A 26,463-nucleotide genomic window follows, 5' to 3' on the forward strand; every position below is an offset into this window, starting at 1 on the left:
TAATTTCGTACTCACTGTTGTGGATCGGACGGAAGTTTATACACACTACACAGCGGAAACGAGATTGGAACGAAAATATTAAACGGTACGGCCAACCAATGAGGCGACAATCGTCCATTTGGGCAGACTTTCGACCATCGTGTCACTGCACACACTGACCCGACTTTTGAACGAGCGGTCGTATGTCGGCTGATTGAGCCGATTATTGGACGAAAACCGTGTAGTGTGTACCCAGCTTTACCCTTTGTTTATGTAGCACCGGCTAATTACCCAGCTCTGTACAATCGGAGTGTTTGCCGTGTTGGTGCTTACAATCTAATCAAACTACCACAGGCACACACTCCGAACTCATGCACATTATGCAACTTACACCCTCATGCCATTCTAACGTGCTGACCATAACCTCCGAGATGTAAGAAAACTACATCTCATAAGCCTTTATTCTTTTATTTACGTTGCACAAACTCTCTCCCACACCACTAATGGATTAAAAAGTTTTCCCATATTATCTTGAAGGTCGGTATCCATATCTATTTTGCAGGTGCTTTGAATGTCCGGGTCTCTGGTTGTCCGTACAGCCGTCTGCTGCACCCCCCCCCCCCCATCCTCCATCAATAATGCATCTGAGTGCACCGTAATGTGATCTTTCCTGTTAGAGACGTATGACACTGATCAGATAATATTCCTGTCTCTCTCTCTGACTGAACCCTGCACCTCACAGCTGCTCTGTATTTTCTTTTATATGGATTTTTAACCCAGTCTGCGCCATCTCATTTACCAGATGAATGGATGTGCGTCATGATTGTTAACTGTGCAATGGTCTCTTATTTCAATGGTTTGGTCCCAGGTTTAAAATGTTCCCCTGGAAAGTTACTATTTTTTTCAGTAGTGCCCAACTGCACAGTACACTTTCTGTTATACCAGATGTAATTATTCATGTAAGCCATACTTGCCAACTCTCCCGGAATGTCCGGGAGACTCCCGCATTTTGTGAGAGTCTCCCGGACTCCCGGGCGAGTGTGGCAATCTCCCGAATTCTGCCCACTTCACTAGGAAGTGCCCCACTTCCTAGTGAAGTGGGCAGAATTAGATCCCAAACGCCGCGATTCCCGGTGAATCGCGGCGTTTGGCCCCGCCCCCGCTGTCAAATGACGCAATTTGCGTCATGACGTCACAGGGGGCGGGGCCGAAATGACGCGATTTCGGCCACCCCGCCCCTTCACGCCCCCCTCCACTGGCTGGCTCCCGGAAGGGAGCTGAAGAAAGTAGGTAAGTATGATGTAAGCTAACCTTTGCCGGCTTATTCATGCACGTGTTGGGAATACGGATAAAAATCATACTTGCCTACCTTTGGCAAGTTGTATCCGGGTGAGGGGCGTGTCTAGAGGACGGGAGGGGGCGGGGAACGGTGAATTGTGTCATTTTGGCCCCACCCCCGCTGCAAATATGCCGTTTTGTTGCGGGGCCGGGGCCAAAATGACGCGATTCACCGCGAATCGCGTAATTTTAGCCCCGCAATTGCGGGATGCGGGAGATTTGCTAGCTCTCACGGGAGTCCCGAATTTCGGGTGTCTCGCGTACATTCCGGTAGAGTTGGCAAGTATGATAAAAATGTATGAAAATGTGTATTTGGGAAGTCGTCTTTTTTTCATGAGCTTTTTTTTAAACATTGTGCTTATTCACAATAGAATTTTCATCTGTTCATGTTATGTGGGTGAATTAATGGGACTTTCATTTTATGTGTTTTCTCCTTTTTTGTGTTTGTCTAATGCAGATATTAAGTGATGAATGTACACAAATCATATCACTTTGGCCCCGCGATGCAATGATACAATGGCGCAATCGTGTCATTGGTCCCCCATCCTGCCCGCTTTAATAGGAAGTGGCCGCAGTGCGGGACAATGGCCGGCGTATAGAATTCATTTACCTCCTTTTCTAAAGACTATTTACTTCTTTCTGCTTCCTCCACTTTTGTGAAATTACAAATCTGAGGACCCAAAACTATAAAGTTTTTGTGATATCAAGGCCCTAATTGTGCGCAGATCATTTTTGCCATCTAAAAATGGCGATCATTCAGCCTTAGGTTTGAGTCACAATCCGATTGATCGACTGTTTTTCGAATCGATAACGTTTGTGCTGCAATCAAAAATTTGTTTGTCTACAAAGCCAATTGTTCTAAAAAGAAACTGAAAAATTGTTGCGTCTATGGTGATAGGTAAGGTTAGCAAACACTCTGCAACTCCTACACAACCCAACACCTGAGTGACATCATCACTGCCCAATTTGGCCATGGCGTTTGGTGGTCACAACAAGCGGCTGGATCACATCCTGCATCACCCAGGCAGATTAGTGGTTGTCATCTTACTGCATTTATCAACGTTGCTGTTAAGGATCGTATCAGGTAGCCAACGTTACTTCTCTGTGTTTCCTTGTAACGCTGTCAGCGGATCATGCCACGGTTTACATGCGCGAAATAATAATGTCAGATTAATAATTAACTTTGTAAATGCTTTAATAATGCTCACGGTGGTTTCTATCCAACGGGCAGCCCATGTTGTATTTTTAGTCTGTGCGTCACTTGTTAAAATGACAGTGAGAGATCTGTTGGTAACTATTTTTACAACTCGCAGGCGTGATCCACTCACGGCACTTCCATGTGAACCGGTCATTGGTGTCGCGTCTAAGGACCTCAATGACAACAGTGACCTCTACAGGATATGAAACTTTTGTTTTCCTAATTCCTAAGGAGGCACATTACAATAAATATAAATAAAGCCATTTCTTTCTCATAACCAACATTAAAAAGATTAAGGGTTTGTGCGCACGTGCTAGGAAATTGGGTAAAACAATTTTAGTTAGGAGTTTTGAATGCGACTTTCATGCACTGTTGGTTTACCGATTTTTATGTGATCACGTTTGTAGTGCAAATTAACGCATGAGGATTGGGTTGTGCTGCGCTCAAATTTAGAACGTAAAATAGTGGAAATAAGCTTGTTTAACGCTTTTTTTCAGGCGTTCGTGGTAGAACATCATGTGATAAGTATAGTTTTATGTTCCATCACTGATTTGGCAACAGCCCCAGTGACCCCATACCACAACCTCTGTGACATCACGTATATATCTCCTGTTACTAGACCACACCTCCAAGCTGTTGTTTTGTGGTAGATTTATCTCTCGCCTGTAAATTTTACAGGAGGAAACGTCCCAACGTTTTAGAAAGCAAAGATGGGACAAAATCAAGCCCCTCCCATGATCTGACCAAGTCATGCCCAGATATGCCCAAATCCTGCCCACATTATCGTAAACTTGCTGACTTTTGTGTGAAGTGTGAGTGAGATGGGGGGGTCCTGCAAATGGCGTCATTTTGGCCCTCCCCTCTTGGGGTGGGGCCAAAGTGATGCGATTTGAGTCAAATCCCAGGCCTGCAACCTACCCACTTTACCAGGAGCTGTTTTTCTTCATTTTTTTGTAGGGTAGGTCTCCCGGGAGAGCAGGCAAGTATCCTGCATACGGCAACTTGCTCCTCAAAATGATGCGATTTGCAGTGAATCGCGTCATTTTGGCCCCGCCCCCGCGTCAAAAACGGCATTTTGTCATGAGGGCGGGGCCAAAACGATGCAATTTGCCGCGCCCCGCCCTCCAACCACGCCCCCACTGCCCGGGATCTCCCGGAATTAAGTTTCCTAAAGTTGGCAAGTATGGGTAACAAGGGGTGAAAGACGTCCTCTAGCTGGATATAATCAGATTAGCCATGTAACACACAGTGCTGTACACACAGTACCACTCTATACATTTAAATGTGCAAAACCTATATTTTCCTAGGAATGGTATCCGTTTCTAATTATATATTTAAATTCCATATTTCTTCAGGATATCCACAAATCCAGTTTGTATAATGTCCTGAGCACAGTCCTTCAGAAACGACTGCAGGCTGGTTTTTTTTTCGATCACCTGAAACAAAGGGCAAATGTGATATTTTATATATTACGATTTTATTTTTGAAAATCGGAAGCAAAATGCCATCTCCATAATTATTCTGCTTCCGATCCGAGCCTGTAATCCTGGCTTAGTGAGTATGAAGGTGTTGCCGTTGATGATTTCAAGTCTCAATTACCAAAATAGACACATTGAAATGAATACGTTGCTCATTTTAATTGCATGTTCTTGGATCTCGTTACCCACTTGTCATTCCCTGTGACACAGACGCTGCTGGATGTGAGAGCTGGTTGTGTTTCAAAATATTAATTTTCTTTTAAATTGAAATAAAACCTTTAAAATGTTTTTTTTGATATGCTGTAGAGGAGGACAAATTATACTCCTTTTTCCTCCATCCATGTCCAAAAACTTTGTTTGCTGTCAAAATATCCACTTGCTGCACTCTGCCATATTTCTGTAAAAGTCTGTCCCCTATCCCAAGTCGCTGACTTGTGTCAGTAAATAAACTGCTTTTACCTGAAAATATTAATTGATCATATTTCCCTCTGGCACATAAGTCAATGTAGTTGTGCTGATTTGGTGCCAGTGAAATAAAAACACAACTGTGTAATACATTTTGCAGAAATTTTCCAATGTAACGAGCAGACTAGCTCCATCCGCACATGTACATTGATTTGGTGAGTGTGTAGTCAGACCAGCGTAGGTTGCTCCTAGCGCTGCCCCAGTCAGTAATACTGCTATAGAATTACATGGTCTGAGGATGGAAAAGATTTCACTTAATCTGCCTAGAAGAAGGAAAAAAAATCAATATAGTCTGTTTCTCTTAGTGTCTTGATATTTGTCTGGCACCAGAAACAAATTCTTAAAAAGGGGCTTCCAAGAGGATTAAGGCTGAGATTTCATCTGTATAATGCAATCAGCAAATGGTTGTGAAGGCACTTATCTGAGGCTCAGCAGATCATTGTCATAGTGTACGGGCATTAATGAAATTGACCCTTTGCCTGAAAAAAGATGCAGTTTTATCCACCTTGATCATAGAACTGTACATGAAAGCTGTGTTGTGTGTGTGTTTGTGTATATGTGTATATATGTATGTGTGTGTAATATATATATATATATATATATATATATATATATATATATATATATATATATATATATATATATATATATACACATAATCTATCTCTGAATGTGGAATTTATATTTGAAAGTGATCTCTAATATGACATTTGGCCTTCCTGTGAAGTAAATGAAGTAGATTGCTTAGCACTTTCATTTTTTTTTAAGAGGTCTGCCCTATCAGCACTTAGGGGTACATTTATCAGACGTTCGAATAAGGAAAAGTAGAGGTGTTGCCCATAGCAACCAATCAGATTCTACTTATTTATCCAGTACATTCTAGAACAGGATGGCAGGAATCTGATTGGTTGCTATGAGTAACACCTCCACTATTCCTTATTTGAACGTCTGATAAATCTACCCCTAAGGAAAAGTGGAGGTGTTGCTCATAGCAACCAATCAGATTCCTGCTATCCTGTTCTAGAATGTACTGGATAAATAAGTAGAATCTGATTGGTTGCTATGGGCAACACCTCCACTTTTTTCCTTTTTAGAAAGTTAGATAAATCTACCCCTTGGTGTCCCAGTGTTCATGCCCCTGAACATTGAACTCCTATTGCTGACGTACTGAGGGTTCCCGCACCGTGTACGCAGTTATAGACTGTATGGGTAGTGTGTGATTTTTCTAGCCATTATTATCTGCTCATAACTGAAGCAGAAGGTGTCGCGTTGGCCGTCTCACTTCAAATAAAAATGACCTTTCACTTCATAGAAAGTATCCGGCCAGCATGGAGTACTGGACGCACAGCCAAGTAGGCATTACTGTCCCGCAGCTAGATATTGAAATATGTCTGGTTATTTTTAAATACTTGGAAAGCCATTAATTTTATGTCTGGATAGGCCCTGGCGCCAGAGGTCTTGTTTACTTTAGGCTGGCAATTCCCTGGCGTCCATTCTCAGCCCTAGTACTTACGGCATCCACTGGGGGAGTGGGTACGGAAAACCCCATGTTCTATTACTTTCAAATGGCCAGCAAATAGCTCCGGTCATAGGACACCAAAGGTGACCCAGTAGATATGAGCTGTTTAAAGGGACGCTGTAATAAACAAACATGGTGTATGATTGGTTTTATATTTATGGTAAAACAGGACTGTAAGAAAAATATAGTTCTATGTACAGTTAAAATTTTGTTCAAAAAATTGGGACAAACTACTGTGAATGGGGGCGTGCGCTGGCCTTTCCGGCACCCTGGCTGTGTGGCCGGATCACCATCGGATTTTGTCCTACGTGTTCATAGACGTGTGTGGCCAAATCTGAAAGGTCACCAACTGGCCAAATCAGGCGCAGCACCGTTAGAATGTTCAGAAAATGTCCGAGAACACGGTCACGTCATATCATTGTTGTCTGACTCCAACCAGAGGTTGATTGTGATTGGTGGTCTATTTGGGCCTATACGCAGCACAACTTGCGGTCTACCTGGCTGCGGATAAAACATGAACTATGAAGTGACACGTTTGCTGGGTCATTTTAAAAGGAGGAAAGCGCATCCCGCTCACTTGGAAAGTCGCTGAGGTTGGTATTGGCTTTTCAATATCTTTCCAACAATCTTGCTGAAGATATGTGATCTTTGTTGGGGTATTGAACAAAGTGAGAATCTCTGCTGTGCACGGCTGTTGTAGGAACACAGTGGGCATGCACACACCACAATATTCTATAATAATCTATAATATAAATGTCTAGTGGCGTGTGTTAGTCTGTCTGTGTGTGGAAAAAATAAAACCAAGCTGCAGCGCCACCTGCTGGGCGGAGTTATACACTGACCTACTAAATTCTTAGTGTGTGTGTAAAAAAAAATTCAGAAAGGGCTGAAATTTGGTATACTAAGATTTTGTTAATTTAATTTGTTAATTGTTAAAAGTGTTTATAAAGATTTAATAAAAATATATATATTTCTTGAAGGAGAAGTGACAGTTGGGAGTGGTTGGTGGTTGCCGGGGGTGACAGTGGGGAGTGGTTGGTGGTTGCCGGGGGTGACAGAGTGAGAGGAGTGTGATACTCAGGACCGCTGAGAGAGATCCCTGTGTCTGGATAGACATCTGGGGGTAAATGTATGAATCTCCGGATTCTTCATCTCTGGCGTGTTCAGCCTCTTCAGCGCTTAAATTTAAAGCGGCGCTGCATTGTAAAGGGAAGTTTCCCTTTACAATGCAGCGCCGCTTTAAATTTAAACGCTGAAGAGGCTGAACACGCCGGAGATGAAGAATCCGGAGATTCATACATTTACCCCCTGGATAGATGTGGCGATGAAAATGAAGGATGAGGTGATGGAGAAGAATTATGAGGTGGTGACATGTGGTCAAAACCACGTTAAAAAAGGGCGCTTACGTCGGGAAGTAACGCTCTTCCCCTGAGGAGGCCTGGGCTATGGCCCAAATGCATGACAAGAACCTTTTTAACACCTTAAGTAGCTTGATTTGACTAGAATGCATGAGTATCATGCACGGGTTAACTTGTAGTAAAATATGACCATATACTTTTATTTTTTGCAAAAGTGTTTATGGAACACCACCCTGTTTAAAAAGCCACGCTGGTGGGTGACTCTTAAAGACCTACAAAGTCAGGATCCCTTTCACAATTTATTTGCAACAAATGAGATGGACAATAATTCCTACATTTGGATTTGTCAAATTTCCATTTTAATATATAGAATTTTTATCCTTCCTAGTTAAATATACTGCGTATATTTACTGCTTTTCCAATTTGCCCACCTCCCAAGGACTTGGCGGTGGTCTCTTCTATGTCTGTAATAATCCAGGCATACGTGTCAACTTTGAAGCACTCTTGACAGCCAGGCTGAGTGGCTGTAACAATCTGCAGGGTGAGTGCTAAAAGTGCAGCAAAATGCTACTTTAATTAAGGGTGTTTTTTTTTGTTTTTTTTTTAAATCGCCATCGCTCCTTTCTTCATTTAATTACAGCCTACATTTTTATTATAATAAGCACTTTTGCAATACAGATTCATGCAATTAGCTACATTTTAAATCCCCATTTTAATAAACCCCTCAAGAAGCTTTTCAGAACTGCGAATAGAGCACTTTTAAAAAAGAGTGGAGTGGCCACATTTAATTCCTAGAAGTGGCAGATGGCTACGTATTAAGAGTGAGAGGTACGCAGCTGCCAGCCCATACCCCAGTTTAACATGCCAGGTATAGAAAACTGTTTGACATCAGCAGAATGACTAGAAGAAGTTGTCAGAAATATCTCGCAGTGACCCGTAAGCGGCAAGAAGACACGAGCGAGGGCCAGAAACAGCAGTTACTACTAAATACGTTTTCTGCAGTGACTGCGATCTGTGCCGCTGAGTCAGGCTCTTTCTGTATTGCAGGCTGCATGGCAAGAACTGTGTTATATGGATTATCTTACACTGATTTCTATTATAGTGAATAATCGCCAGCGATTGTGCTGGCTTGGGAGACAGCGGGGGTCTTGTGCAGTATGTAGTTTGGGGGGACAGGGATAAAGGGGATTCATCTATGACCCCGTTTGCCTAGGAAGCACTTAATAAAACTTCTAGGGGTATATTTTACTAAACTGCGGGTTTGAAAAAGTGGGGATGTTGCCTATAGCAACCAATCAGGTTCTAGCTGTCATTTTTGCAGAATGCACTAAATAAATGAAAGCTAGAATCTGATTGGTTGCCAAAGACAACATTTTCACTTTTTCAAACCCGCACTTTAGTAAATCTAGCCCTAGGAGTCTAAACGCCGGCAAAAGGCGCTCTTACTGATTTTAACAAAAGGTTAATTGTTGATTAACCTAATTATCGGAGCCTACCCCTGTCCCCTATAGACTTCTATGGGGTCAGCAGCATTTATTCACTTATTAAGCTGCGAAAAGCAAAGTAAAGCCATTTGAGGATGGTATTACCAGTCTTTTTCAATGGGATCCAACTGAAGGCTCTCCTCCTTTGCCGGATCCCTCACGGGTAAAGTGCTACGCACATAGTACTTTCTCTGTTGGCCATTGGCGTCAGGCTGGCGGTGAAGGGGAAAAATACTTGGTTGAGAAGAGGGGTCAAGGCCTTGATTTGGAGGATATTATATCCTTTATGTGCTATGTCTTCTTCCTGAGCTGTGGGAAGAAGCCGGCCCAGGATTCAGCACAGCGCAATCTGACGGCTCGACTCCTGTGTGGTGTAAAGAGCATGATCCCAGCTATCTTGTAGTCAGGGCTGGAAGAAGACGGCTCAGTATCGCAAGTCTAAGTGTTGGGCGGTATTTGACAGTGGTTATCTTCCAATCACGGTTCCCAAAATGTCCGATTTGTGATCCAATTGCTTTGGATCAGGTATTGTCTGGCATCGGGCAGCACGGTGGCTCAGTGGTTAGCACTTCTGCTTCACAGCACTGTGGTCATAAGTTCAATTCCCAACCATGGCCTTATCTGTGAGGAGTTTGTATGTTCTCCCCGTGTTTGCGTGGGTTTCCTCCGTGTGCTCCGGTTTACTCTCACACTCCAAAAACATACTGCTAGGTTAATTGGCCGCTATCAAATTGACCCTAGTCTGTGTCTCTCTTCTCTTCTTCTCTTCTCTCTCTCTTTATTTTTGGGGATTTAGACTGTAAGCTCCAATGGTGCAGGGACTGATGTGAATGAGTTCTCTGTACAGCGCTGCGGAATTAGTGGCGCTATATAAATGATCGTCCACTTGCTCAGCACAATAACCTCTTGCTGCTCCGTGTACTAGGTCACTGTCGCGCTCTGGGTCTGACTTACTAGTAATGTTTTTGAATAGGAGCTGTTTGGGCAGCGGCGAATTGTAAATGCCCTGAAATTCGTTAACACACAAAAAAAAAGTCACGTTGTTGATATCAACCAACCAGATCTTTGTCATTTTTCTAGTGCAGTTTACGAAATGAAAGCAGTTAGAATGTGGTTGTTCTAGTTTAAAGCACCTTTTGCCATTTGCACCAGTTTTCAGAAATATCCACTCTGCTTTTTTTTACATTTTTGTTAAAACCTATAACATGATGATACTTTATAATATTCTGACTACCCAATAATGTATAAACTGTGAGCGACCCCTCTTGTTACACGGTGGAAATATGGATTTTTACATTTGTCACTGTTGGTGTAAAAATTTTGGCAAGTACTGGGTGACCGGTTTACTATCTGCAACTGAAAGCTATCACCGTAGCCAATGTCTAGGCTACATGGAGTTATTTTTTCCAAACAAGGCCCCCTGCATTTGGCCACGCCCGTTTACTGTCCGATATAATCATTCACATCAGTCCTTGCCCCATTGGTGCCCGCAGTCTAAGCCCCCCTTCCCCCCCCCCAAACACTGAGGACCATTTTTGCCAGAAGCCAGTTAACCAGTCAATATATTAAGAACTGCGGGAGGAAACTGGAGCACCCAGAGGAAACCCATGGAAACACGAGAAGAACATACAAACTCCACACAGATTGGGCGCTGGTCCCGAAATGAACCCATGACCCCAGTGCTGTGAGTCAGCAATGCTAACCACTGTACCACTTCAAAAATGCCACCTCCTTCCTGCTGCCAACTCTCTCCGAAGCTATTTTTTTTAAAAAAAAAAATATATGTGGGTGCTCCACCACTGAAAGGAAACCGTAGGGGAGGCACTCAGTGAGTGCACACTGGCCGAGGTATCAGCAATGTCGCTCTAACATTGTGTGTATAATAATTGTCATTCTGAATGGCGAGCTATATGTATCTTGCCCCAGGTAAGGAATGTTTGTGAAATCAAACGACCTTGTAACGCATCAGATTTTCCTGAATCAGCTTAAAATTCATGCTGTGCACAGCTTGAAATGAGACCATCACTCGCTCTCCATCCGCAAAGTACCCCCCACCCCAAGCCCAACACACACAATGCATAAAAAGCCAATTTACTTTTTATAAAATATAAACAATTTGACATTTTGATGGGTGTGCAAGATTTTTCTTTTTTCAGATAAAATTCAATTTGTATTGTCAACTAATCGTTGGTAAAAATAGCCCAACATGATAATTTAACGGTTGGCTAATGAGTGATTTCACAAGTAGGCGACCTGCTTTTAAGAACAAAAATTAGAGGGACATTATGAAACCATTAAGAAAATGAATATATAGTAATGTTAAATGATTTGGAGACCTTATTTGGAAACCCGTAATAAAAAACTTAATTACTGCTCTTCAGTGATAATGTCACACACATATATAATCACAAAAGAATCTCTTACAGTCACTGCAAGGAGCACTGCTAAACAATTTAATGAAGGGGGTTTGCAAGGACAGTATAGGGGAAATCAGAGGAAACTGTTGCATGTAATTTAGTATATTTTAGGCTCCAAATTACATTAAAAACAAAACAAACTGGTTTATTTGGGAGATACATATCCAATTAAGGAATTGCTGTTTCTGAGGATTTCTACTGTCCAAAGTCTTAAATCTATTTAATACTTTCTTAACAACATGGTACATATACAAAAATACACATCAGATGTTTTCTGTGATTAGTGCGGTGCCAATCGCACTAATGGAAGCCTCTGTCTGCTGCAGCTTACATGTCATTTAGTTAATTCAGTTAATTAATTGCAGTATTATATTATATGGCAAAAAATTATAATATAGCAAAATTTAGTGAACATGGCATGCTGGGGATTGTGTGTGTGTGTAATATATATATATATATATATGTGTAACTAAAATACTGTGTCTTATAGTTATTAGATACTTGTTCTACATATATAACTCATGCTTGCCGATTTTTTTTTTTTTTAGTTTTGGCATTCTGGGAGATCCTGGAGGGGGCGTGGCGGACCGATCCCATCATTTTGGCCCCACCCCCATCGACAATTGACCTTTTGATGCGGGGGTGGGGCCAAAATTACGTTATTCCCCGCAAATCTTGTCATGTAGGCTTACATTCCGCCCACTTCCTTGTGACGTGGGCAGGATTCTGAAGAATTGCCTGCTCTCCTGGGAGTCCGGGAGACCTACCTGGAATTTGGGAGTCTCCCGGACATTCCGCGAAAATGGGCAAGTATAATATATTACAATGCACACCTCAGGGTAATGTTTATACACTAATGGTTCTTCTTAATTAGTGCATACCTACCACTGTCCAGCAGATGCATCTTACCAGTATATTTGGCTTATTAGTGAATTGATGTAATCTACATAACTATTTGCCTACAGTCAGGTCCTTTATGTAATCTGCGATTGTTCTCGCATTTTGGGTTACTGAATGGCTCATACACTGAGCTATAAATACCTAGTTTGATGAAAGTGACCATTCAGCAGTAAAAATGCCCCCGTTCTTGTTTGGTGCCGACTAGTTTAGCTGGCTTGGGACGGGACGATTAGGGGCTATGTTCCACATTAGGGGAACCGAATAGGTGTCTCTGACTTTTTTGTTGCACAGGGTGTTGTAACATGTAGTTGCAATAAATGTGTTTTTAAAAAAATAAATAATCTTTACAGAAGTGTACACGACTAACGGATAGTAAGTCTGTTACATGTTTTCAGAATCCATGCGTGTAAAATATATGTTGTGCTTAAGAAGACAGTAAAGCCAATGTTTGATATTAGTATATGCTAAAGAGCTGAATAATGCATATTAACAGACTGGCGTACTTATACTGATCTCAGTCTGTACCCCATACACCTTCATCATGTTACGGTGGAAGAACTTGGTAACTAAACAGACAGTGACTGACGGCTACGCATACTTGGCTTTACAAAAGTGCGCTGTGTAGATTGGTGAGTTAAAATAAAGGGACGGGGCCTGTGAGGTCACAGGAACTCTAATGACTAAAATAATAGCTTTTTGTCCTGCAACCATTAGGACACCATACATCTCAACATTTAAATGTTCTTATTCGGCACAGCCTCCAAAAAGGGGCATGGCCAAATCGAATTGGGAGCTTGCCACATCCCCCAGGGGTGTGCGTTGCACCCCTGATGCACTAAGCCACCGTCTCCCTCAAAGCATTGCTGTGTGTACTAGTGACTGATATTTCTTTTGGGGTTTTTTTCAGTCTGATTTGAAAAGTTTTGAAATGCGTCTGAACTTTGGGAGTTTACTTTTACTGTAAAGGTCACCCACACTTGATGCAAATTCTCCAGTATATAGGTACCTCATTGTGGTACATGGATCATTTTTGTTTTGTGGTTTTAAAACTGAGTGATAAATTTGTACAGACTGGTCTGTGTGTGATCATAGGATACAGGATTGCACAGTGTATTCAGGTCACAAACCTGTCTGTTCCAGAGCATGAATCATTAGCTGTATATAAACTCTTATACTCCATCATGGTGCCATCCTTCTCTACTCGCTACCCTGTAGAAGTATCTGTCCTCAGGAGCACCAACCTTGTATACCCTATTCTTCTAAAATTAGCCACTGCAAGGAGCTGATTGTGTTTTATGATTGCAATTCACACACAAAGGGCCAAACAATGATCCAGTATGTTCTGGTCACTCTGTAAATAGGATTCGCCTGCTGCCTGATTCTACAGGCATGTGACTTACTGTGGCATCATTGACATTGCACCTCGGTAACAATCAACCAATCCACAAAGTGCTTGTCTGCATAGCAGGCCTGCAAAGTTGTCACTCTAACTCTGCCTGCTTAGTTAGAAGTATCTACTGTTTGCTTTGTGTACGGCGCTGCAGAAATCTTGTGGCGCCTAACAAATTAATGATAATAATAATAATAATCTCCCTCCTAACTTAGCGATATTCTGCAGAGGAGTGCAAGAGAGCATGGGAGACATAAATAGTTAAGTATAAACATTACAGCCATTTATTTTATGCCAATTGTGCAAAAGTTGTAGGAAAATCTTGCTGTCACCATTAGGCTCCTTTACAGCGCCTAGAGCCACTTACTTCTGGGGTAGTTGGATAGCTGCTATAGCTCCGCTTTGCTGTGGGTTGGCTGGTACCTCCTGACCACTTACCATAGATCAGGATTGCTGGGCAGCGGGCAGAGAGCGTGGACAGAGACACATTGGGTTCAACACAGGACAGCCGGGGAACAGATTAGAGTGTAAGCTTGTTGGTCACAGGATACAGAACTAATAGGCGTCGGGCAAAATCTTCATGCAGTGATGTTTGGCTCAAAGGATCCTTACAAGAACCATTAGACACTAGTTGGAGGCACTAATGAAGTACAGATGGTATAATACATTACATGGTCAAACAGAGGTCTTTATATACTGTTTCTGACACACATGTTGGCAGGTGGTAAACCAGCCCCCTTTCCTAACTGGCACCACAGAGTGAGATATTACATTCAATGACATACATCAGGATGTATGTACTAATTTTCTCTAAACTTGGATTTAAACTTAACAAAATTTACATCAATCTGTGATTTCCTAAATTACTTGCTGTTAGACTTTAATCCTGTGTCTAGAGAGATAGGAAACCTAACGATCCACTTCTGTGCATTCAGGCTGAAAGAGGTCTTGGTCACTCCTAAATGAAAAGACCTAATTAGCATGGGCTTTTCTTTTCTTCCTGTCTTACAAAAACAGATTTCCTCCAACATATACCTACTGCATCAGAAATCCATACATTTCTAATACAGAAGTTATTACATTTGCAATGATATACGTCTGTGGATGATCACTGCCCGGCATACAGTGTAAGGTCATCTGCTAACCGTTCCGATCCCAGATGTTCCCAAGTAACCGGGTCAGCCCATATGTGGTATACTTGTCATTCTTTACATGTGATTGGTATGTTGCATGTACCTCCGTGTGACATGACTCGGACGTACTTGGACAGCAGAGCGTACTATCTTGTCACCTTAAACACAAAGAAAAATCATAATGGATATATTTATCTCCTTCACTTCTCCAAAGATGTACTTGCACACTATGTTCAAGAGTGTAGCATTTATTCTGTACACTAATTTTATATTATCTATAGTTTGAAGACATTACAGGAAAGATAATAATTAAAGATGACTGAATACAACTTTCTTATCAGGTCGCAACGAGCCCTTGAAGAAAGAGCGGCCACGATGGAAGAGTGACTACCCCATGACCGATGGCCAACTGCGTAGCAAGCGGGATGAGTTCTGGGACACCGCACCAGCGTTTGAAGGGCGCAAAGAGATCTGGGATGCACTGAAAGCTGCGGCCTACGCTGTGGAAGCCAGTGATCATGAACTGGCTCAGGCTATTGTAGATGGAGCAAGTATTACTTTACCCCATGGTAGGTATAACACAGTATACTTTGGCTGCATCTTAGTTGTGCACTGTTTATATTGGTTTAAGCCTCGTGCAGTATAACAGCACTGTCAAGCAGTGAACTAATGGGCGTATATAGTCACCATTAGCGGAGGACAGGGAACGGGTATAAATACAGTAAGACCTTAATTTTATCCAAATATGTATGGTCCAGTTGGCTTTCAGGTATCAACAAGTATGGGAGTCCTAAGGAACAGCACTTGTTGATGTTTTTTGTTTTATAACGAGTGGAATTTAGTTTTAAGTCATATTACCCTCTCCCTTTTGTGTTGTATAAACATGTGCATCATAGCAATTAACACAAACCGGTATGAAATTGTGGTTTGTTTGCTCATGTGATCAAGGTGTGACACTGAAATTCAATGCATGACCTAGTATGATCGATGTCACTTGAACTTATCAGTTCACGAAGGCTAAAGCAGCCATTGGCTATAACGATGTCCCCTGACTAAAGATCATCAACATTTATTTATATAGCGCCAGCAGATTCCGTAGCGCTTTACGGTTGGGAACAAACATTAATAAAACAATACTGAGTAATACATACAGACAGAGAGGTAAGAGAACCCTGCTCGCGAGCTTACAATCTTTCTTCTTTTTTTTTTTTTTTTTTCTTAATGAAAAATGGGTGTTTTATATCCTGATTACTGTATGCTCCCATTGCCTTCCTTCCAGAAGTGGTCAGGGCTTGCTGTTACTTGTAGTACCACACCGACTGTTAAGCCACAGATTATCTAGGACAGTCTTAAAAAAACAATCTACTATACACTTTTTAAAGAGTGTGAGAGAGAGATTACTCATTTTTTCTATATGTTCATGTTTGTATAACTTGTTTTCTGTAAAGTAACAGTAGAGTATTGGAAATGTTTTTAATTGACCTATAGCTGATTTATTGGTAGGACTTATCCTCCCGCTCTCCGAAATAGCTGTCAAGCTAGTTTTCTGTACTGTGAAGCAAGTCTTTGTTTATTCAGCAATTACTCTGACCATATGTATATAGTGATAAGTTTCTAGGTAATGTGCTCATAGTTTGGTAAATTGTATATATGTACAGAGAATATCTCTCCTGCGTATACTGGTACAAATGGCTAATATGACCATACGCACAACTTGTGTACATTACATAGTTCAATGGCACTTTACATAGGAAATGTCTTTGATTAATAATGCAAAATATATCAAGGTGTACTGTAGATTTATCAAACCTGATAAAAAGTGGTTGTTATGAGCAACGCCTCCAATCGGATTCAAATTATCCTGTTTTAGAATAAATGGTAGCTAGAGGCTGCATTTTTTTTCTTTTTAGAATGTTTGATAAATCTACCCCATGGTCTGTACACATGGATAGCATAAGTTTAAGAGGAAACATCGGAGCTGGTATCTGTCTTCCTTTTATTTATCCCTTCAGGGGCAAACGCAGGACTTGTAGAGAGGGGTTTCCACGCCACGCCGCCAGTGGGCGTGACCAGCGTGCATGGTGGCTATAATTTTAGACAGTGCTTGGTAGCTCTCCAACTCTCCCTATCCACATCATATACACAGGTAATTCCTATCCCAATCATATACACGGGGCAAGCCACCTCAAGCATACAGTGCCCCGTGGTGGGAGGGGGGTTTCCAGACACTAGAAACCCCCTACCCCCCTCGGTTTGCCTATGCCCTTCTGTTCTTCCATCCGGCATCCTGACCGTTATATCGCGCTGCCACAAGACCACTTGCCCACCAGCCACATCAGACACGTGCCATTCAGACTGCCTGGCATACTTTGGGAGCAAATTATGGGATTATTTATTGCATGTAGCACATTATGAAGCTGTTTAAAGCCATTTAACAGGAATTTTGATTAAGATAGAGATGCACCACCCATCTACATAATGGCAAACAGTAGATTTATTGGCAGGTGTAGTATAAACACATTTGGTTATTTTAATCCTCCTATTTTTCTCCGTAATTCACAGGCTTGCATGTAAATTAATGTCATAAAGTGATGTTTTCTGCTCCTTTAAAAAATAGTTAGCGTGCCTATATTGCTTATTATTGACACACACATACAATACATATAGTCCTAGCACAGTCAGATTGTCAGTGAGGCGTTCATCTGTGTAGTGTGATTTGTACTTCTATAATATTTTATGTGCGACTTACAGGGCTTAGCAAAGTCTGGACAATCACACACATGAAGAGGGGGCTCAATATGTAGAATATGATACCGTCTATCAAGTGAAATTAAATGTATGCATCATCCAAGCTATGTGGGAGATTGAAACCCCAAACCTGTTCACACATTTGTCCTTTAAACAGAAAAATATTCTCTTTAGAATGTGAACAGACTTGTCTGATCTGAAAATAGACATTTGGTTTAGGGAAATTCCAAGCAAACACGAATGCAATATTCTGATACTGCCCTAAAACATAGCAGAATCGTCCGTTCATGATCAGACACGTAAATGATCAGCGGTGTAGTGACATACAAACAATCTTCGCTTTTCCTACGTAAGAAGGGAATATAATGACACTTGGTTAATAAATTAATTACATTTTAATAGCGTCTCCTATAGTATTTTCGGAGATTTTCTTAAACTGTTTCTCTTTTGATGTCGCATGTATGAATGTGAATTTACCTGCCAATCCATTTGGTCGTTTCAGGCACTCTAACCGAATGTTATGATGAACTGGGGACACGGTACCAGCTCCCGGTGTATTGCCTGGCTCCGCCGGTTAACCTGATCATGGAAAGAAGTGATGAGGACGGAGGGGATGCCCCTGACCCAGATCCGAACACTAGACGGGAATTCCAGCTGAAGGTGCGGCTCTCCACCGGGAAGGACGTTAAACTCAACGCCAGCATGTCGGACACTATTGGCCAAATGAAGAAGCAACTGCATTCCGTGGAGGGTATCGAAACTTGTTGGCAACGGTGGTTCTTCTCTGGAAAGCTTCTCACGGACCGGATGAAACTTCAGGAGACGAAGATTCAAAAGGACTTTGTGATACAAGTTATTGTTAACCAACCAGTAGAGACACAGAACTGAATGGACGCAGAAACCCACAAAACACGACTTTCTGGAGATGTTGAGACTCTTTGAAGGCCATGAAAGGCCAACTGCTACGTCTTTCTGGTCCATGTCTTTAATCATGGTGGTCTCCCTGAGACATGATGGGAATAAACTGGAGAGACCTCGGAGATAACAAATTGCTGCATAATTTCTGTGGTCTTGATTGTTCACAATATTCACCTCCGACAAGATGTCTTACGCTCGTGGTTAGTGACCTGGATTCTAAGCATAGCCTAGGACAATGGATGGGTAGCGTCTGGTAACTTATCTTTTCACTATATCAGCAATACTACAACAAAGAAATGATAAGCAAATTTGGTTTGATTTTTACGTTTTTTGTAAAGAGATTTTTTTTTTCCCCTTGATCTAATGGAGATATATATATATATATATATATATATATATATATTTTACATTTGTGGTTGCCATGGGCCACTTTTGACAGCGTTTTTATTGCAATAGACAACACTGAGACAGCGTGGATTCTCTAGAGCTTAATCATCCCACCACCGACACCAATGTTTGACGCGGGTTTACAAGAACAGAGCTTGAGTTGCTTAAAGCATTAGCCGCTTACTAAACGTGTAACTTCTTAGTTTCTCTTTTAGCAAACTAGCGTCCTGTCAAACGTATTAATGTCTCCCGTCCTCTTACGTCGCCTATGTAAACGATCCGTGGAGTTTCTTTCAAAATGGTTTATTTTGATGAAAAAAAAAATACTTCCTTACTTGTGCCTAATTAATTAAAAGCTGACTAATTATTTAAATGTAATATTGTTTAGCTTAACTGTTTCTAACTTAACCTCAAACTGTTGCCTCAAGAACAAAAAAAAACGTTAAAAATCTGTATGTGTGTCAGGGCTAAAATAAATATGGCAAATGTTGACTTTATCCAAAGGTGGATATAGTCTGAGTACTAGGACATGCAACTTAAACTGAGTACTCCAGACCTTTCCATTGCTGCTGGCTACTTTTAGCTCTCATCTGGATAATGTCAACATAAGCCAGAGTTTTAGTATATAGAACATTGACAGCAATAAAATGTAAAACTATTAGTACAGTACATTGAATAGGATTATGTAACAATGATCGCCATAGTCTCGAGGAAAATGGTTAAACGGGATGGGAATAAAGGTTTATTACTGATCCCTTCCGATTTTTGACGCTGAAAATATAAAGTGTTTGTCGTTCAAGATGGGCCATCTCCTTGCTCAAATACAACCCTCACAGAGACCTGGCCATGGTTAAAATATACTTTCCCTTTAAAGTGTGCCCCACACATAATAGAGGCAGCCATTTTGTGGGCTTGACTAAAGTCTCTCAGAATTGGGCCTATCAAATCTCTCGGAACAAGACACGCCCTAGTGATGTCACTGCTTCTTAAGCCATAACTACCAACACTTCAGTCCCCGCCAGCGGGACAAGGAGCGTGTCCACATCACGCCCGGGAGGGGGGGAGGGGGCACGCCGCCATAGGGCTGTCTAGTGTTGTAAAGCACTAGGCTGCCCGTTAGAAATCCCCATTCCCTACCAAACGTTGCTACACCCGCTGAGCAGAGCAGCCGTGAACAGAAGATACCGTCCGACATTCCTACCCGCGGGACAATCGCCAACGTCCTGCCGAAATCGGGACAGTTGGGGTATTATGCCTAAGCTACATACTGTCCAATAATGACTCCGCCCACAAAATGGCTGCCTTCACTGAGTGTCATTAAGGGGCCCAATTTAACCTGAATTATTATTCTCTTATAAGCCATTGTCCTCAAACTGGGAAACCAACTAATAATCACAATATTTAATTTGTTTTTGCATTATATGCACAGAGAAACCCCTGATGTGAAAAAAATCACACTTAAAAACACTGGACATTCTGCATAGTTGTCTACTGATGACAAGAAATCTTTTAGTATTGTGTTTCTTTAGTCTTCTAACTGGATCGGGGGTCATTACACCAAGGTCTTCATTATTATCATAGCTGCTAATCTGTAACTGAACTGCTTTAATAAAAGTGAATGTAGGTATTACCATGTTCCTTTTTGCCCTATGAAAATCCAGTAACCTCTCGCCATACAAGCCAAAGCAATCCGATTTTCCTTTGGTTTAGAATTTAAAGGGGATTTCTTCTCAGATATTGGATTGTATTTTGACCTCTTGCAGCATTGACTAAATACATTGCTTTTAATTTCTTACTTCCTTGTGTGGTGTTTTTTTTTTTTTTACATATCTTTCAGGCGACAGAGTCGTTTGTTTCCGTTGCCCGAGATATGACACCGTTCTGCTGCGCTCGCTGTATTGGATGCAAATCTGTCTCGAGAGGAGCATTTGTTGTGTCAGGGAAGCTACAATTAAAAACAAGCCCACAAAAAAAAATCTGCTTGTAAAATACATGGCTACGACGCACGCTGGGGAGCTATAAATATAAAAAGCAATGTATTTAATGAACGCTGCAGCAGAGCACGTACAAGCCAGTAAATAAATGTCATGTAACGTAAGAAATCCCCTCAGAGCTCGATGTGTTTCTCTTCTGCCATCCGTTGCCTACAAACAGCGGAAGCGGCCATTTTGTGGATGTAGAGGCACTTTGTGTTGCAGGGATGTTACTAGTTCCTAGTGCGGTGATGGGGCCAACAAGCGGCCCTCGAGCCTTCACCTGTGGCCCCCAGCTCCTTCCTGCTTTGTCGGACTTGTTTGTTATAGCTTGTAACACTTGTTTAAAATGTCTGCTGATGCTATTACAGATAGGTGTCTTATTCTTTAATTGTTAAAATGCTTTTTTATTAAATTATTACTGAGATTAAGGATTAGGTGCGGCCCTTTTTAAAGCTTCGGGGGGCCGCCCACGCGGCATCTGAAGTATATACGGCTGCCTATCACTTTCCTAGTGCAGTGTTGGCTAACCTGTGACACGCCAGGTGTTGTGAAACTACATGTCCCAGCATACCCTTGCAGCAAGAAGCTGCTATATATTGGCATAGCATGCTGGTACTTGTAGTTTCACAACACCTGGAGTGTCACAGGTTAGCCAACACTGTCCTAGGGCTGCATTCTACTGAAGTTTGGTTGAGCTTACAAAATGAACGCCTCCGGTGTGTGTTTAAGCAACAGATACCCTTTAATGTAACGCATACTACTACTTATCTTGGCGTTCTATCTAAATAAGATCATTCAGAATTGAATAGAACCTGTTATCCTCTGTTCATGGTCCCGTAACCCACCTAACTTGTATACAAGCTATGTTTCCTGTGGCGAGAGACTACCCACATAATGGTCATTGTTTTTAATTACGGCAGGTATGTCAGTGACTGAGCAAATGCATAACTGATTTCACTGTCCGTGTGCGTTTATTGTTACCTGTTTTTAGGATATACTTGAATTGAGATGTATATCTCCTGGTTAATGTTTTGTAAATAAATGAATTCATCAGGTACTGCGGTGTGGGAGTGAATGAGTATAGATCGCGTTGAAGGCTACTTCTAAAGAGTTCATATAATCTGATAACATGGAATGTGTTTAAAAATACATATTAATGTTACAGAACCTGAGGTTCACCTGCTGTTGCTAAGATCTGAAGGGAACCACTAAATAACAGGGCTACCATGGAGAATATTTACCTGTACGCAACAGCCGAAGAGGTCCTACATTTATAGAACCACCTGAAAAATGAGCAGAGATTTCTACTGTAATTGGCGACAATGTTGGCGGCCTGATGGCCGTGTGCCACCGTGCTGGCAATTGAATTCCACCCATAGTGTGAGAGTTGTTGATGGTATTTTGACAAAGATTTACCCAAACCAGATGGAAATATGTAGGACCGGCAGCTTGCCCGGCCGCCATCCACAGATCCAAATCTTAACTTATCCATGTTCCCCTTGGTAAATATTTAAGCTAGTACAGGGGTACCTTTTTTCGTTAACCAATTTTTTCCCAATACTTTAAGGAAAGTTGTTCTTCAGCTTTCCACTTGAGAAGCTTCATTTATCAACCGAGGGAGCAGCCGGTTCGACCAGACCCAGAAGATGGCTTCAGGTTGTATTCGGCGACCTCCAGAATGGAGCACCAGAAACGGGATCTCGGACAAGCCCCAATCATATGGATTAAGACAATGTGGCTTAATGCATCTCTCACAATTGGCTGAGGATGGTGAGGCCCGGTCTAGCTGGGGCGACATGACGTAGTGTAACTTGTCCTTTTCTCATTACAAGACGTCATCGCAATCTTTCTTGTCAGAAGAACAAACATCCATTTGAGGCTGAGATGAGTTTGTCTACTTGGCTCACTGTAATATGACTAATGATTTAAAGATGGTGGAGATAATTTGGGTTGAGGTCAGAAGACCTAAGCAATGACTGTAGGCTGCAAATTGCAGAGGGTAATTATCAAACTAAAACCAGATGCGGTAATAAAAACAACAGAACATGGAAAGGCATTTGGTAATACTAACAAAGAATCAAAGGAACAAAAACACAATAATTCTGTTCATGTACATCCCTCAAGTACCAGCTTCTTACTGTTCATCTACCACCTCTATGGTACAACAGATATTTTGAAGTGCCATACGTATAGCGGTAGGGCTGTACCTTAACTGAAATTAAATGGGTTATCAACGTCAACTTTTCTCTCCCTTCCTTTTGCTTAGTAGATTCCAGATCCTCGCTGTTACTCGGAAATCAATGAGTATGAAATATCCTACAAAGTTTTAAAAGGAATCTAATTTGGGCAATTACAGAGACTGCTTTGGGAATGTAAAATAAATCATGGTTAAATTCATGCAAGGGTATAATATCATCATCATCATCATCACCACCATTTATTTATATAGCGCCACTGATTCCGCAGTGCTGTAAAGAGAACTCGCTCACATCAGTCCCTGCCCCATTGGAGCTTACACTCTAAATTCCCTAACATATACACACAGACAGATAGAGACTAGGGTCAATTTTGATAGCAGTCAATTAACCTATCGGTATGTGTTTTTGGAGTAATGAATCCTATAATTATAATCAATTTGTCATGTCAAGTTTCATCTATGTATGTTTAAAGGGGTTAATCAACACGACCTGGTCTGCCTAAAAATGACTAAAATCCCGCCAAATTATATCTTGCACACATTATGAAACACCCAGTTATCCCACATCTAAGATTTGTTTCAAAAGCTGATATTCTTTAGGAAGTCTTCAGTTACTCCTTGACTTATCCCAAAATTCATTCGCAACTTAATTTAATCAGAGTTACTGTTTACCTTTAAATCAGATCCATTGTTTGGGTGAGTTAAAAAAAAACAAGCCTATCTGACACATGAATTCGTTAGGAACACAAAGAACTTTATTAAATAGAATTTAAGAAGACAATAAAAGTCGCAAAAAAAAATAAATGACAAGTTGACCTATGGAAATGCAAGGGGAAACCGGTTTTCATAAAATAAACAAAAATAGAAACAGAAAATTCACACTAATGTATTTTTCATGTAATCTACTGCCTGGGGAAACTTAGAAATTGAGATGTTCCTCTGTGCAGAATGACCCCTCAAAATGTATAATTTACCAATTTTAAAGTGCTACGGAATATGCTGGTGCTTTATAAATAGATGGTAATAATAATGTGTGAATATAGAATTGCTTTAAACCTATTCTTGCTTTAATCTGTCCTTTAAATGAATATTAAATGCTGTGATGTTGATGGTTAAGCAGTTTTAGCTTCAGTTGGAAGGAAATCGTAGGGTGTATGATCTCAATCCACATATGATCTTGACCCTTTTCTTTAAATAAATTATCTAAACAATTGACCAAATATTATTAAATATACAGCTAATTGAACGTGGCATTACCATCTGGCTCCATGGTTCCTGCTAGGAGAAGACACTGGGGGCCTGAGTCATTAAGGAAGGTAAGGAAAAAAAGGAGTAAGTGTTCTCAGGGACAGACCATGCTAATCAATGCAAGGGGTTTATTTGCACCCCTTGCTGTTTTTTCATTTAGCACAGAAATACGGAATAGCTTTATTTTTACACTGAAATTTAAAGTTGATCTAGGACATGCCTTACCCCAACTATAAATCTGTCCCCACATTTTACATTTACCTCCCCCCTCCAATGCAACATGGTTTTGCCCAGATACAAAGTTACTCCTTTTTTATGCTTTACTCTCCTTAATGACTCAGGCCCTGGGTGTCCATTAACACCAGACTGGGATGATGTATCATACATCCCTTGTGAAACAGAAACCACAAAGCCTTGATAATGGGCCAGTCATAGCGGTTTAAACCATTAACAAATGCACATACCTCCCACCATTTGGGTGTGGCTTAATCAAATGTGGGTGGAGTTTTATCCAAATTTGTACATTTGTGGGTGGAATGGGGGCAGGGCCTTTGTCCCGATTGTGTGATTGGAAATTGTAGGAGGTATGAATGCATAGAAATTGAACAGTATTATACCACACGTTACTACATGAATCAGCAGATTAAAAGACCGGATCGCAAATGGCAAACGTTTAAATGCAGTACCCGTATATAATGTTCACTTCCTCAAACACATGCAGTAAGTTGTTTTTTTCCTTCGCTTAGTGTTTTTTTTAATTTATTGAGCAATTGAGGAAGACCCTTTGGAAGTTGTTGAGGGATTACTTCTAGAGGGACATTACAGCCATATCGTCCCACTGAAGCGCTACTTAGCGCAAGAGGGTTTAGCCGTATCCATATTTTGAATAGATGTATAGCTGAAGTTGCATAACTCACAATACAATTAGAAACAACTTTGTCAAAAACCATATGCAGGGGAAGAGCTCTCAAGATTAAAACCTGTCTGTATATATAATGGTTAGAGGTGCAGGGTAGGGCAGAGTGTTGGTACTAGAGACTGGGTCACAACCTCAGAACAGCTGGATAATGGATTAGAGTGCTCTAATCTGTAGGTCACAGGGATTAAATCAGGCTCTTGAAGCGGTGATGTTTATTAGCTCATAGAGTCCTTATAAAGACAGTTGCGCATTAGTTAGTGGGACTAGTGATCTCCAGAATCTCAGATGGTATAATACATAACATGGTAAACTAGGGCTCTTTTTATACAGTTTCTGACATGCATGCTGGCATTCGGTAACCCAGCCCCCTGAGCCTAGCAGGCACCACAAAGTCAGATATATTACATCTGATGTTTAACCTCAGGATGTAATATTCGCTAGACTTAGATTTAACATAATTTTAAACTTTAACAAAATTCACATCAATCTGTGATTTTCCCAAATCTCTTGCTGTTTACATTGCTCAGAGGTTTCCTATCTCTCTAAGACACAGGATGAAAAAGCTACGCAGGATAGAAAGGTAACGTCCCCCTGTTGTGCAGTCAGACTAAAAAATATATGGTGGTCACTTCTGAGAGGAAAAGACTTAGCGTAGGATTAGCCTTCAAGAGTTACAAAAACACATTTCCTCCAACATGGCATAGAGCCTCAGAAAGCAATGCATTCCCAGTACAAAAATCAGCACAATGACTTACATTGCGCACTGCACCACTAATTAAATTATACAATAAGTGATCCAGCCATTATATATATAATTATATCTATTATTATTCACAATCTTTCTGCAGTATATGCAATACAGGACATAGAATATCATCCACAACTATATATGGAGGTCCTGGTGCCTGGATGTCTGCAAATTACATGACATGAACTAAACAATAATACTCGGAGGTGTAATCTATTGTTTCTAATAAATGTTAACCAAACTAATTCTGTTTTTAAAATGAGATTACTGGCAGAAGACTGCCTCCTAAATTTATTTTACCAATTTATTTCCCGTATAATCATATCATCACATGTCCATTTTGGGGGTTGAGTATGACCTTATGGACTTTACGTGTCAGATACCTCGTACATAATCTCACAAATGGCCAAAGATAAATTGGAAGGAAACAAAACATCTTCCGGTTACTAGATCTCTAAATTGAAAACAAAAGTTTATAAACATTTCTATATCAACATTTATTTTTTTTTACCAGAAATTGCACAGCAGGGTCTGTGCTATTGGCTATTACCTACCATCACATACACCACCGGATTGGTCAAAGCAAAATGCTATTCACACAGGATTGGGTGGATTTCTAACACATTACATGATGCATTCCAGTATACATAGGACACCCAGCCT

General features: G+C 41.1%; 2 protein-coding genes across 2 annotated transcripts in view; one reads left to right on the forward strand and one right to left on the reverse strand.

Moving 5' to 3' along the window:
• The window catches only part of UBTD1 (ubiquitin domain containing 1), a 37,955-nt gene extending 16,210 nt beyond the window's left edge, over positions 1–21,745 (forward strand). The window contains exons 2-3 of the mRNA XM_075215925.1: positions 15,001–15,228; positions 17,910–21,745. Of these exons, the coding sequence (XP_075072026.1) occupies positions 15,001–15,228; positions 17,910–18,295 (614 nt within the window). The 3' untranslated portion in view covers positions 18,296–21,745. The remainder of the gene's footprint in view (positions 1–15,000; positions 15,229–17,909) is intronic.
• MORN4 (MORN repeat containing 4) overlaps positions 14,656–26,463 on the reverse strand; it is an 86,481-nt gene continuing 74,673 nt past the window's right edge. Inside the window, exon 5 of the mRNA XM_075215928.1 lies at positions 14,656–14,817. Coding sequence (XP_075072029.1) covers positions 14,735–14,817 — 83 coding nt within the window. The 3' untranslated portion in view covers positions 14,656–14,734. The remainder of the gene's footprint in view (positions 14,818–26,463) is intronic.

The sequence above is a fragment of the Mixophyes fleayi genome, chromosome 6, assembly GCF_038048845.1.
Source record: "Mixophyes fleayi isolate aMixFle1 chromosome 6, aMixFle1.hap1, whole genome shotgun sequence".
NCBI lineage: Eukaryota > Metazoa > Chordata > Amphibia > Anura > Limnodynastidae > Mixophyes > Mixophyes fleayi.